Raw genomic sequence first — 13736 nt, forward strand, 5'->3', positions numbered from 1 at the left:
AAAAAGCAAGAGAGTTCCAGAAAAACATCTCTTTCTGCTTTATTGACCTTGCCAAAGCCTTTGACCGTGGATCACAATAAACTGGAAAATTCTGAAAGAGATGGGAATACCAGACCACCTGACCTGTCTCTTGAGAAACCTGTATGCAGGTCAGGAAGCAACAGTTAGAACTGGACATAGAACAACAGACTGGTTCCAAATAGGAAAAGGAGTACATCAAGGCTGTATATTGTCACCCTGCTTATTTAACTTATATGCAGAGTACATCATGAGAAACACTGGGCTAGAAGAAACACAAGCTGGAATCAAGATTGCCGGGAGAAATATCACTAGCCTCAGATATGCAGATGACACCACCCTTATGGCAGAAAGTGAAGAAGAACTAAAGAGCCTCTTGATGAAAGTGAAAGAGGAGTGAAAAAGTTGGCTTAAAGCTCAACGTTCAGAAAACTAAGATCATGGCATCTGGTCCCATCACTTCATGGGAAATAGATGGGGAAACGGTGGAAACAGTGTCAGACTTTAATTTTGGGGGCTCCAAAATCACTGCTGATGGTGATTGCAGCCATGAAATTTAAAGACCCTTACTCCTTGGAAGGAAGGTTATGGCCAACCTAGATAGCATATTTAAAAGTAGAGACATTACTTTACCAACAAAGGTCCGTCTAGTCAAGGCTATGGTTTTTCCAGTGGTCGTGTATGGATGTGAGAGTTGGACGGTGAAGAAAGCTGAGCGCCAAAGAATTGATGCTTTTGAACTGTGGTGTTGGAGAAGCCTCTTGAGAGTCCCTTGGACTGCAAGGAGATCCAACCAGTCCATCCTAAAGGAGATCAGTCCTAGGTGTTCATTGGAAGGACTGATGTTGAAGCTGAAACTCCAGTACTTTGGCCGCCTCATGCGAAGCGTTGACTCATAGGAAAAGACCCGAATGCTGGGAAGGATTGGGGGCAGGAGGAGAAGGGGACGACAGAGGATGAGATGGTTGGATGGCATCACTGACTCGATGGACATGGGTTTGGGTAGACTCCGGGAGTTGGTGATGGACAGCGAGGCCTGGTGTGCTGCGATTCATGGGGTCACAAAGAGTCGGACACGACTGAGCGACTGAACTGAACTGAACTGAATAATGAGCGATGTTGAGCATCTTTTCATGTGTTAGTTAGCCATCTGTGTGTCTTCTTTGGAGAAATGTCTGTTTAGATCTTTTCCCCACTTTTTTGATTGGGTTGTTTGTTTTTCTGGTATTGATTTATATGAGCTGCTTGTATATTTTAGAAATTAATCCTTTTGTCAGTTTTTTCATTTGCTATTATTTTCTCCCATTTTGAGGGTTGTATTTTCACCTTGTTTATAGTTTACTTTGCTTTGCAAAAGATTTTAAGTTTAATCAGGTCCCACTTGTTTACTTTTGTTTCTATTTCCATTAGTCTAGGAGGTGTGGAGAAGGCAATGGCACCCCACTCCAGTACTCTTGCCTGGAAAATCCCATGGACAGAGGAGCCTGGTAGGCTATGGTCCATGGGGTTGCTGGGAGTTGGACACGACTGAGTGACTTCACTTCCACTTTTCCCTTTCATGCACTGGAGAAGGAAATGGCAACCCACTCCAGTATTCTTGCCTGGAGAATCCCAGGGATGGCAGAGCCTGGTGGGCTGCCGTCTATGGGGTCGCACAGAGTCGGACACAACTGAAGTGATTTAGCAGCAGCAGCAGTCTAGGAGGTGGGTCATAGAGGATCTTGCTTTGATTTATATCATCAAATGTTCTGCCTGTGTTTGCCTCTAAGAGTTTTATAGTTTCTGGTCTTACATTTAGGTCTTTAATCCTTTTTGAGTTTATCTTTGGGTATGGTGTTAGGAAGTGGTCTAATTTCATTCTTTTACATGTAGCTGTCCAGTTTTCCCAGCACCATTTATTGAAGAGGCTGTCTTTGCCCTATTGTATATTCTTGCCTCCTTTGTCAAAAGTAAGGTACCCATAGGTGGATGGGTTTATTTCTGGGCTTTCTATCTTGTTCCATTGGTGTATGTTTCTGTTTTTGTGCTAGTACCATATTGTCTTAATGACTGTAGCTTTGTAGTTTAATCTGAAGTCAGGATGGTTGATTCCTCCAGCTCCATTCTTCTTTCTCAAGACTGCTTTGCCTATTTGAGGTCTTCTCTGTTTCCATATGAACTGTGAAAATTTTTGTTCTAGTTCTGTGAAAAATGCCATTGGTAATTTGATAGGGATGTCATTGAATCTGTAGATTGCATTTGGTAGTGTAGTCATTTTCACAATATTGATTCTTCCTACCCAGGAACATGGAATATCTCTCCATCTGTTTATGTCATCTTTGATTTCTTTCATTAGTGTCTTATAATTTTCTGTGTACAGTTCTTTTTCCTCCTTAAGTAAGTTTATTCCTAGATATTTAATTCTTTTTGTTGCAGTGGTGAATGGGATTGATTCCTTAATTTCTCTTTCTGATTTTTCATTGTTATTATATAGAAATGCAAGTAATTTCTGTGTATTGATTTTGTATCCTGCAACTTTGCTAAATTCACTGATTAGTTCTAGTAATTTTCTGATACTATCTTTAGGGTTTTCTATGTAGAGTATCATGTCATCTGCAAACAGTGAGAGCTTTACTTCTGCTTTTCTGATCTGTATTCCTTTTATTTCCTTTTTTTCTCTGATTGCCATACCTAGGACTTCCAGAACTATGTTGAATAATAGTGGTGAGAGTGGATACCCTTGCCTTGTTCTTGATCTTAGGGGAAATGCTCTCAGTTTTTCACCATTGACAATAATGTTTGCTATAGGCTTATCATATATGGCCTTTACTATGTTGAGGTAGTTTTCTTCTGTGCCCGTTTTTTGAAGAGTTTTAATCATAAATGGGTGCTGAATTTTGTCAGAGGCTTTTGAGATTATCTATTATCTATTGAGATTATCATGTGGTTTTTATCTTTCAATTTGTTAACATGGTGTATCACATTGATTGATTTGCCTATGTTGAAGAATCCTTACATCCTTGGAATACACCCAACTTGATCATGGTGTATGAACTTTATGATGTGTTACTGAATTATGTTTGCTAAAATTTTGTTGAGGATTTTTGTATCTATGGTCATCAGTGATATTGGCCTGTAGTTTTCTTTTTCTGTGTTGTCTTTGTCTGGTTTTGGTATCAGGGTGATGGTGGCCTTGTACAATGAGTTTGGAAGTGTTCCTTCCTCTGCAATTTTTTTTGAAAGAGCTTTAGAAGGATAGGCATTAGCTCTTCTCTAAATGTTTGATAGAATTTTCCTGTGAGGCCATCTGGTCCTGGGCTTTTGTGTTTTGGGAGATTTTCAATCACAGTTTTGATTTCTGTGCTTGTAATTGGATTGTTCATAATTTCTATTTCTTCCTGGTTCAGTCTTGAAAGATTGAAGTTTTTTAAGAATCTGTCCATTTCTTCCAGGTTATCCATTTTATTGCCATATTTATTACTCATAATAGTCTCTTATAATCCTTTGTATTTCTGCATTGTCTGTTGTAACCTCTCCTTTTTCATTTCTAATTTTGTTGATTGGATTCTTCTCTCTTTTTTTCTTGGTGAGTCTGGGTAAAGTTTGTCCATTTTGTTTATCTTCTCAAAGAACCAGCTTAAGTTTTATTAATCTTTACTATTGTTTCTTTTATTTCTTTTTCATTTATTTCTGCTCGGATCTTTATGATTTATTTCCTCCTAGTAATTTTGGGGTTTTTTTGTTCTTCTTTTCCCAGTTGTTTTAGGTGTAAAGTTAGGTTGTCTATTGGATGTTTTTCTGGTTTCTTGAGGTAGGATTGTATTACTATAAACTTCCCTCTTAGAACTGCTTTTGCTGCATCCCATAGGTTTTGAGTTGTTGTGTTTTCATTGTCATTTGTTTCCAGGAATTTTTTATTTCCCTTTTGATTCCTTCAGTAACCTGTTGGTTATTTAGAAATGTGTTGTTTAATCTCCATGTGTTTGTGTTTCTTACAGTTTTTTGCTTGTAATTGATATCTAGTCTCTATCCTTGTGGTCGGAGAAGATGCTTGATGAGATTTCAATTTTCTTAAATTTACTGAGGTTTGATTTGTGACCCAAGATTTGGTCTATCCTGGAGAATGTTCCATGTGCACTTGAGAAGAAGGTGTATTCCTCTGCATTTGGATGGAATGTCCTGAAGATATCAATGAGATATATCACATCTAGTGTATCATTTAAGATTTGTGTTTCCTTACTAATTTTCTGTTTTGATAACCTGTCCATTGGTGTGAGTGGGGTGTTAAAGTCTCATACTATTATTGCTTTACAGTCAATTTCTCCTTTTATGTCTGTTAGTGTTTGTCTTATGTACTGAGGTTCTCCCATGTTGGGTGCATAAATATTTACAATTGTTATGTCTTTCTCTTGGATTGATCCCTTGATCATTATGTAGTGTACTTCCTTATCTCTTGTAATCTTCTTTATTTTAAGGTCTATTTTGTCTGATATGAGGATTGCTACTCCAGCTTTCTTTTCTTCTCATTTGCATGGAATATATTTTTACATCCTCTCAATTTTAGTCAATATGTGTCTTTAGGTCTGAAGCGGGTTTCTTGTAGACAGCATATATATAGGTCTTGTTTTTGTATCCATTCAACTAGTCTGTGTCTTTTGGTTGGAGCATTTAGTCCATTTACATTTAAAGTAATTATTGATATATATGTTCCTATTGCCATTTTCTTAATTGTTTGGTGTTGATTTTGAAGATCTTTTTTCTTCTTTTGTATTTCTTGACTATATAAGTCCCTTTAACATTTGTTGTAAAGCTGGTTTGGTGGTACTGAATTCTCTTAACTTTTGCTTGTCTGAAAAGCTTTTTATTTCTCCATCACTTTTGAACGAGATCTTTGCCAGGTACAGTAATCTTGGTTGTAGATTTTCCCCTTTCAGTACTTTAAATATATCTTGCCATTCCATTCTGACCTGCAGAGTTTCTGCTGAAAGATCAGCTGTTAAACGTATGGGGTTTCCCTTGTATGTTACTTGTTGCTTCTCCCTTCTTCTTTTAATATTCTGTCATGTTTAGTCTTTGTTAGTTTGATTAGTATGTGTATTGGTATGTTTCTCCTCAGGTTTATCCTGTATGGGATTCTTTGTGCCTCTTGGGACTTGATTGACTGTTTCTTTTTCCACGTTGGGGAAATTTCCAACTGTAATCTCTTCAAAAATTTTCTCATACCCTTTCTTTTTTCTCGTCGTCTTCTGGGACCCTTATAATTTGAATGTGGTGTGTTTGATATTGTCCCAGAGGTCTCTGAGACTATCCTCAGTTCTTTTCATTCTTTTTACTTTATTCTGCTCTTCAGAAGTTATTTCCACCATTTTGTCTTCCAGCTCACTGATTCGTTCTTCTGCTTCAGATATTCTGCTATTGATTCATTCTAGAGTATTTTTAATTTCACCATTTGTGTTGTTTGTCTCTGTATGTTTAGTTTCTAATTCTTCTAGGCCTTTGTTAATTGATTCTTGCATTTTCTCCATTTTGTTTTCAAGGTTTTTGATCATCTTTCCTATCATTATTCTGAATTTTTTTTCAGGGAGTTTGCCTATTTCCTCTTCATTTATTTGTACTCCTGTGTTTCTAGTTTGTTCCTTTATTTGTGTAGTATTTCTCTGCCTTTTCATTACTATTTTTTAACTTATTATATTTGAAGTCTCCTTTTCCCAGGCTTCAAGTTTGAATTCTTTCTTCCTTTTGGTTTCTGCCCTCCTAATGTTGGTCTAGTGGTTTGTGTATACTTTGTATAGGGTGAAATTTGTGCTGAGTTTTGTTGTTGTTGTTTTGTTTTGTCTATTTGTTTGTTTTTCCTCTGATGGGCGAGGCTGAATGAGGTGGTAATCCTGTCTGCTGGTGACTGGGTTTGTATTTTTGTTTGTTTGTTGTTTAGATGAGGCGTCCTGCACAGGGTGCTACTGGTAGTTGGGTGATTCTGGGTCTTGCATTCAAGTGGTTTCCTTTGTGTGAGTTCTCACTATTTGATACTCCCTAGGGTTAGTTCTCTGGTTGCCTAGGGTCTTGGAATCAGTGCTCCCACTCGAAAGGCCAGGGCTTGATCCACAAGATTCCACAAGTGGTTTGTTATGGCATTAAGTGAGATTAAAACAATTACCCAAAAATGAGACACCAAAGGTGAACCCCAGACAAATGGCAGTTACAAAACCAGGCAAATAATAATTAAAGTAATGAAATATACACATAACATATACACCCCTGAGCAAAGTCAAAACTGTCCAACAAAAATAAAGTACAATAGATTGACCCAGTGAACAAAAGAAATCAAAAATTATATTTACCAGTTAAGAACAAAACTAACTAAAGCACAAACTGGAAAACAAAACTAAAGCAAGGTGCCAAGTGGGGAATAAAGCAATGAAAACAAAACTAACTCATATGTTGAGAGGAAAGGAAGAAAAGAAAAGAAAGAATAGATATGCAAAGTTAAATAGAGGTAGATGAAGAAGATTTATATACATTAAAGATTAACTGGAAGGGAAAAAGAACAGTAGGAAAAGCAAACAAAGGAATAAATGTATTAAAAATATAATAGGTTTACAAAATTAAAATTTTTAAAAAGAGAAAAGAAAAAAAAAAGGAAGAAGAAAAAAAAAAGGACAACTCTACAGAACTGCAAAAGCCCAACATAGAAGCAGAGGTTTATAACAACAGTAAAGAGTGTGACTTAATATACACATATACATATACACCCATAAGCAAAATGAAAACAGTCCAACAAAAATAAAGTACAATAGATTGACCCAGTGAACAAAAGAAACCAAAAATTATATCTACCAGTTAAGAACAAAACTGACTAAAGCACAAACTGGAAAACAAAACTAAAGCAAGGTGCCAATTGGGGAATAAAGCTATGAAAATAAAACTAACACATACATTGAGAGGAAAGAAAAGAAAGAAAGAATAGATATGTAAAGTTAAATAGAGGTAGATGAAGAAGATTTATATACATTAAAGATTAACTGGAAGGGAAAAAGAACAGTAGGAAAAGCAAACAAAGGAATAAATGTATAAAATAATAATAGGTTTAAAAGATTAAAATTTAAAAAAGAAAGAAAAAAAGGAAAACTCCACCGAACTGCAAAAGCCCAACATAGAGGCAGAGGTTTATAACAACAATAAAAAAATGTGACTGAAGAGAAAAAACAAAAAAAAAAGCTCAAAAGCTTAATTAGATTTCATAGTGCTAATAAAATTGACAACTACAATAGAGAGGGGGGGAAGAAAAGTCAAAAGAATCTACTGTGCTTAGTTACTCAGTCGTGTCTGACTCTTTGTGACACCAGAACAAGTCAAACCATAATAATAATAAATGTTTTTCTTGAGTCACCGCTGTCAGAGTCCAGCTTCCCTGGGAGTTGCAGTCCACCTCAACTCCCTAGGATGCCCTCCAACACTGCTGATCTCTGGACCTGCTGTGGGAGCAGCTCAGATTCTAATCTGGTCCTACGCCTGTGTGTTCTTGCCTCCAATGTCCACAGCCATCAGAACTCGTGCGTTTTCTTTTGAGGGAGCTCTCAATGTCCTTTTATATATTCCATAGACACAGAGTCTGCCTAGTTGATCGTGCAGATTTAATCTGCAGCTTGTATAGCTGGTGGGAAGGTTTTAGGTCTGGAAAGGTTTTAGGTCTATTCCTTAGCCAAACTGCCCCTGGGTCTCAATTGTGGTTTTATTTCCACCTCTGCATGTGGGTTGTCCGCTGGGGTTTGCTCTTGAGGCTGCCCTGGAGGACTTAGGTTGGCCCCTATGAAGGCCAGGTGTGGAGATGGTGCAGCTGCTTGGGTCGCAGGGGTTCTGGCAGCACCAGGTCCTCAGGGGAGTTGGTGGCTAGGGCAGCAGGAATTACACTGCTTTAGAAGGGTATGGCAAGAAGTATTGGCCAATACACTCCAGTATTCTTGCCTGGAGAACCCCCTTCCCTGACAGAGAAGCCTGGCAGGCCAGTCTACAGGGTTGCAAAGAGTCAGACACAACCGAAGCAACCCTGCATGCATAGACGTAAGACTTTTTTTGCCTGTGGCATCTCTGCCCCAGTGAGAGTTGAGCGTGAAGGTGGCACAGCTGCTTGGCTTGCGGGGGCCCTGGGCGGCGCCAAGTGTGCAGTGACATGGACTGCCTCTGCCGCAGGAGTTAGGGCCTCTTCAGACTATTTTTTCAAGCCTTTTATAGCTGGCGATCAGAAGGCCTCTTTGGCCAGTTTTTCTCCACAGCTCCGCCCTTTCAGGCACTTAGAGGCCTCCCTTGCCTAGGGTCCTTCTCTGTTGTCTGGTGCCTCAGGCACTTAAAGGGACACCCTGGGTGGGGTCCTACTCTGTAGTTCAGTGGTCAGGAGTTTGATGGGCGGGCCTCTCTACTGTTCAGCTGCTGATGCTGGTGTGTGGGGAGAGAGACTATGGTGATGGCTCCACCCCCTACACATGACCCAGAAGAATCACCTTGCTTCCAGGGCTGCCTGGCTTTCCTCCACAGGCATTTCCCACTAAAGTCTCCTCCCTCATGTTCCCTCAATCTGTCTCTCTGCAGTCAACAGCAGCCCTCACCCTGGAATTGCTCCACAATCCCTAAAGTCCAGCTCCCAGCCGCTGGGCCTCCCAAGGGACCTGTGTCCCTGTCCAGGGTATGTATGGCTGTGGCAAGGACTGTCTGAGTCTCATTCCACTTAAGCTGCCACAGATCAGCTGTTTCATTTTCAGTTCAGTTCAGTCGCTCAGTCATGTCCAACTCTTTGTGACCCCATGAATCGCAGCACGCCAGGCCTCCCTGTCCATCACCAACTCCTGGAGTTTACCCAAACCCATGTCCATCGAGTCAGTGATGCCATCCAACCATCTCATCCTCTGTCGTCCCCTTCTCCTCCTGCCCCCAATCCTTCCCAGCATTAGGGTCTTTTCCAATGAGTCAACGCTTCGCATGAGGCGGCCAAAGTACTGGAGTTTCAGCTTCAACATCAGTCCTTCCAATGAACACCCAGGATTGATCTCCTTTAGGATGGACTGGTTGGATCTCCTTGCAGTCCAAGGGACTCTCAAGAGGCTTCTCCAACACCACAGTTCAAAAGCATCAATTCTTTGGCGCTCAGCTTTCTTCACCGTCCAACTCTCACATCCATACATGACCACTGGAAAAACCATAGCCTTGACTAGACGGACCTTTGTTGGCAAAGTAATGTCTCTGCTTTTTAATATGCTATCTAGGTTGGCCATAACCTTCCTTCCAAGGAGTAAGGGTCTTTAAATTTCATGGCTGCAATCACCATCAGCAGTGATTTTGGAGCCCCCAAAATTAAAGTCTGACACTGTTTCCACTGTTTCCCCATCTATTTCCCATGAAGTGATGGGACCAGATGCCATGATATTAGTTTTCTGAACGTTGAGCTTTAAGCCAACTTTTTCACTCTCCTCTTTCTCTTTCATCAAGAGGCTCTTTAGTTCTTCTTCACTTTCTGCCATATAAGGGTGGTGTCATCTGCATATCTGAGGCTAGTGATATTTCTCCCGGCAATCTTGATTCCAGCTTGTGTTTCTTCCAGCCCAGCGTTTCTCATGATGTACTCTGCATATAAGTTAAACAAGCAGGGTGACAATATACAGCCTTGACGTACTCCTTTTCATTCTCAGCCTTAAATGTTTCTCCTCTGACTCAGACAATTGCCCAGATGTGGGGATCAGACCCCTGTTTCAGTTTCCCCACCTGCCAAGGGCAGGTCCAGTCCTACTAACACTCCTGCTTTTCCCCCTAGTTCCTTCGTCCTATCGAGTTTTGTGTGGTTCTATATATTCTTCCACTGCTCAGGTACTCCTGTCCTCTCTCAGCTGGTGTTCTGCATGTAGTTCTGTGTCTGAAGATGTATTCCTGATGTATCTATGGAGAGAGATGTACTCCACATCCACCTACTCCTCTGCTTTGTTCCTTCAGACCAACTCTTTTAAAGACTCCTGAAGCTGGCACTCATCTCATTTCCTGTGTTGGCCTTTTGAAATGAGGATGTGACCTGTTCATCATTCCCTGTACTCTTACCGCAATATCATAACACACTACCATCATTTCCACTGATCACACTGAATCTTGCTACAGTGTTTGTTGTTGCCTATCTAGTTCTCATTTTGAAGACAGGGATCATGTCCAGAATAGATAAAATAATGTAAAACCATGACATGGCAATCTGGAAATAACAGTCTACAAAGACAATCTTGTCCCTCTTCAGAGCCCTGGATAATGCACATCCAACACTCTAGCATGTTTGTATTAGAATGAACAACATGGGTAAAGAATTGTTCCATCCCAATGCATTTAAGTAAACTGCTAAAATGAATTTTCAGCTGTTTACACAATGCTCTTTACCAGCTTTCTGCCTTCATTGTCTATATGGTCAGGGAAATGCAGGTTAATTTATTACGGACAATCACATTCATTATCTGTACTGCTTTGCCCAAAGAAATCCAGGCCCAACGTGGTAACATCAGAACAATTTACCTCACATTTTCCCTGGAAAGATAAAGAAAACAGAATCATTCTGCCTTGCTCCTAAGGAAAGACAGAGCTTCCCCCAAGACCTCAGAACTCCAACTGGCTGCAATCTTTCCCAGAGTTTGCTGGCCCTGAGACAAAACACATTCATTTCAGATGGATCAATACTGTCACCTAGTGGACGGCCAGCTAAGCAGGTTGAGGCCTTTGTCTTGCTCTTGGCTTGAAAGCCAGAATTCTGACAGCCAGGAATTGAGTAGGAACTGTTTTAGGTGATCATGAATAGTGGTTGACATTTTCTTGCAGGGAACTGGAAGCACCTCAGCTGATAAGTCTTTGATTTGGATGTCACAGATGAATGCAGCTTGAGGAAGACATATATTTTCATTGTGCTGGTGCTTTTTTTTTTTTTTAAGCCACCAGTAAATTTACAGGAAGCAGACACAATAAACCTAACATGCAGTCTGCCAAGATTCATAGGATCAAATAGGCTTGCAGGAGTTGGGTAATATTTGACCACCTACCAGGTCTGTGGGAAGAATTCCCTACCACAGAATAAGACTCATTGTTTACTGTTCACAGGGACAGGGATGTGTATTTTGAAAACTGAAAACAGATTTCTTTGTGCATATGTTGGTTGAAATTTGAGGAAGTTACTCAATTTACTGTGGTGATATTAGTGGATGAGCTACCTCTGTTTTCTCTATTTAGTATATATCTCAAAACACAAGTATAGATGCAGTCTCTGCCCTATCTCATTGGTCCTGAGTCTCTTTCTCTTGTCTAACCTGTCATTTGAACACTTGCAACCAACTGGCTTACTTTCATATTAAGGTGACAGGCTGTTTGCCTATAAATATTAGTGTTATAATCATCCTAATTATTACAACAGCAATCATATTTGTTACTCCTAAAATTCAACTTCTATAAAGTACCTCTAGAAGAGCAGATGAAATCATGGTACCCTTTTTAGCTATAAGGGTCCTGTGAGAGCATCCAGGTTGTTGCTTCTCATTAAAATCATCTAAGGAAGCTTTTAAAAAGCACTGATATCTCAAATAGCCAGACAAGAGGGTGCTTATTGTGTGAATGCTTTAAGTTGAAATTCTAGAAAAGGCAAACCTAATCTATAGTGACGGTAAATCACAACAGTGACAGTGATTGCCTGGAGATGGAAGGACTTACAGCTAAAGGTTCAAAGAAAACTTTTTGGGGTGATAGTAGTGTTTTCTTTCTCTATTATAGAGGTGGTTTCATGAATATCCACATTTGTCAAGTCATTGGGACTGTACACATTACAGTGAATGCATTATATTGAATGTAAAATAATAAAGTTGCTGTAAAGAGAATACTGATGCTGAGTCTCACCCACAGAAATTCTGATTTAATTATTCCAGGGTAAGGCCTAGAAATCATTATTTTTTCATGCACCTAAAGCATTGGCTGGGATTGAGAGCCAGTCCTCTCCTCTACCAGATGAGAATAACACGGTTATAATAGAAGACACAGGACTGAAAAACATATCTCTAGGTATTTTGCACCCCAAACTTTTACCTTTACTAATAATATTCCTCCTCTCTGGAATTTCTTTCTACTTCTCTTTCTTACCTCTATCAGAATACCTCCCACCTTTAGAGCCCAGCTCATATATCACCCTTTTCAGGCTACAGCTCTCCCCACTGTACTAGAAGCTCCATAACAGGAGAGAATGTAGGTTTTTAAATTTTTGTATCCTCAGTTCCCAACACTGTGCTTGGCACAGAGCTTTCAATAAACATTTGTTGAACTGAAAAATTGCTGGAAGGGAATTAACACTTACTATCTGCCCATGGTGTGCCAGGAATTGAAACAAGCAATTTATGCACATTATTCTACTAAATTTTTATAATTTTATGAATTGGTTATCATTGTCCCCTTTGGTCACCCCAATGTTAAAAGATACCCAACTTTTAACTTCACTAAGAATTATTATAAGGCTTAGATCTGCAGTCAAGGAAGTACCACAAAAGTTTGTGATACAAGCTGATCCATTTCTGCATTCTTGTAGCCTCTGTGCACTCTGTGAATTATCTCTAAGTCTGGCAAGCAACATATGCAACAGTCAAAGAGTTATATATCTCAAAGCACATACCAAAAATACTCCTGGGATGACATTGTGCCTTTGAACCAGAAGTGGACTTTTGCTACTAGTAAATTTGGATGCAGTGATGACGTTGTATTTCATTAATCGAAAGGCATCTGAACGACACTGAGAAAAGAAAAAGGGAAGTTGTAAAGATATTGAAACCCAAGTAATGAATCTTTTGCTCCATTCATCACTATCTATATCTTTGAATAAAAAAATCTAGACTCTATCCCCACCTCTCTATTAGAAATGCCTTCATAAGCTCACCGGGCTTCCCAGGTGGCACAGTGGTAAAGAATACGCCTATCAAAGCAGGAGACATGGGTTCAATCTATGGGTTGGGAAGATTCCCTGGAATAGGAAATGGCAACCCACTCCAGTATTCTTGCCTGGGAAATCCCAGGGACAGAGGAGCCTGAGGCCGTATAGTCTATGGAGTCACAAAGAGTTGGACGTGGTTGAGTGACTGAGCACCCATGCACGCATGCACACATAAGCTCACCAAAGATCTCTCTGCATTGCCAAGCCTAGGGGACAATTTCATGTTTCTTTTATTACTTCCCTGCTTCATGGCATTTAAAATTTTTGAATTGTGTCTCTTTCTCTGTCTCCTGGATTTCTGTGGCCCCATTCTCTTCTGTTTTCTTCCTATTTCTCTGTCTTCCATCCTAGTCTTTATCATGTACAACTTTTCTCTACTTGGCCTCTAAATTTCTACTGTACTAAAATCTCCATTCTTGTCTTCGCACATTCAGTGTCTTCACACACTCCTTGGGTAACCCATAATTTTAAGCACTCTTCATGTCTACACCAAACATCTTCCAAAGTTATTGCTCTGCTCAGAGCCAGACCTGTAGGTTGAATTGCCTATTTCTTGATGTCTCCATTTTGATGTCATTTGGGGACCTCAACTCAGCATTCCTAATCTGAATTTTTCATCTTTTTCTTCAAATACTGTTATGGCAGATTAAAGATGGCTATCAGTCCATTGCCATGCCACTCCTCGAGTAATGGGAATTTATTTCCACTCATCTGGGCTGGCTCAGTGGCATGCTTTAAGCAATCTCATACTGTGTAACTTAAGAGA

The 13736-nt window shown here is 39.8% G+C and overlaps 1 protein-coding gene across 2 annotated transcripts in view; it reads right to left on the reverse strand.

The window, feature by feature from the left end:
- LOC145546168 (uncharacterized) overlaps positions 1 to 13736 on the reverse strand; it is a 135667-nt gene that overhangs the window by 26526 nt on the left and 95405 nt on the right. For both annotated transcript variants that reach the window (XM_081592229.1, XM_081592228.1), the window contains exon 9: positions 12656 to 12772. In XM_081592229.1, coding sequence (XP_081448355.1) covers positions 12656 to 12772 — 117 coding nt within the window. The remainder of the gene's footprint in view (positions 1 to 12655; positions 12773 to 13736) is intronic.

This window comes from Giraffa tippelskirchi, chromosome 4, assembly GCF_054371585.1.
Source record: "Giraffa tippelskirchi isolate mGirTip1 chromosome 4, T2T-mGirTip1v1.2.pri, whole genome shotgun sequence".
In the NCBI taxonomy this organism is placed as follows: domain Eukaryota; kingdom Metazoa; phylum Chordata; class Mammalia; order Artiodactyla; family Giraffidae; genus Giraffa; species Giraffa tippelskirchi.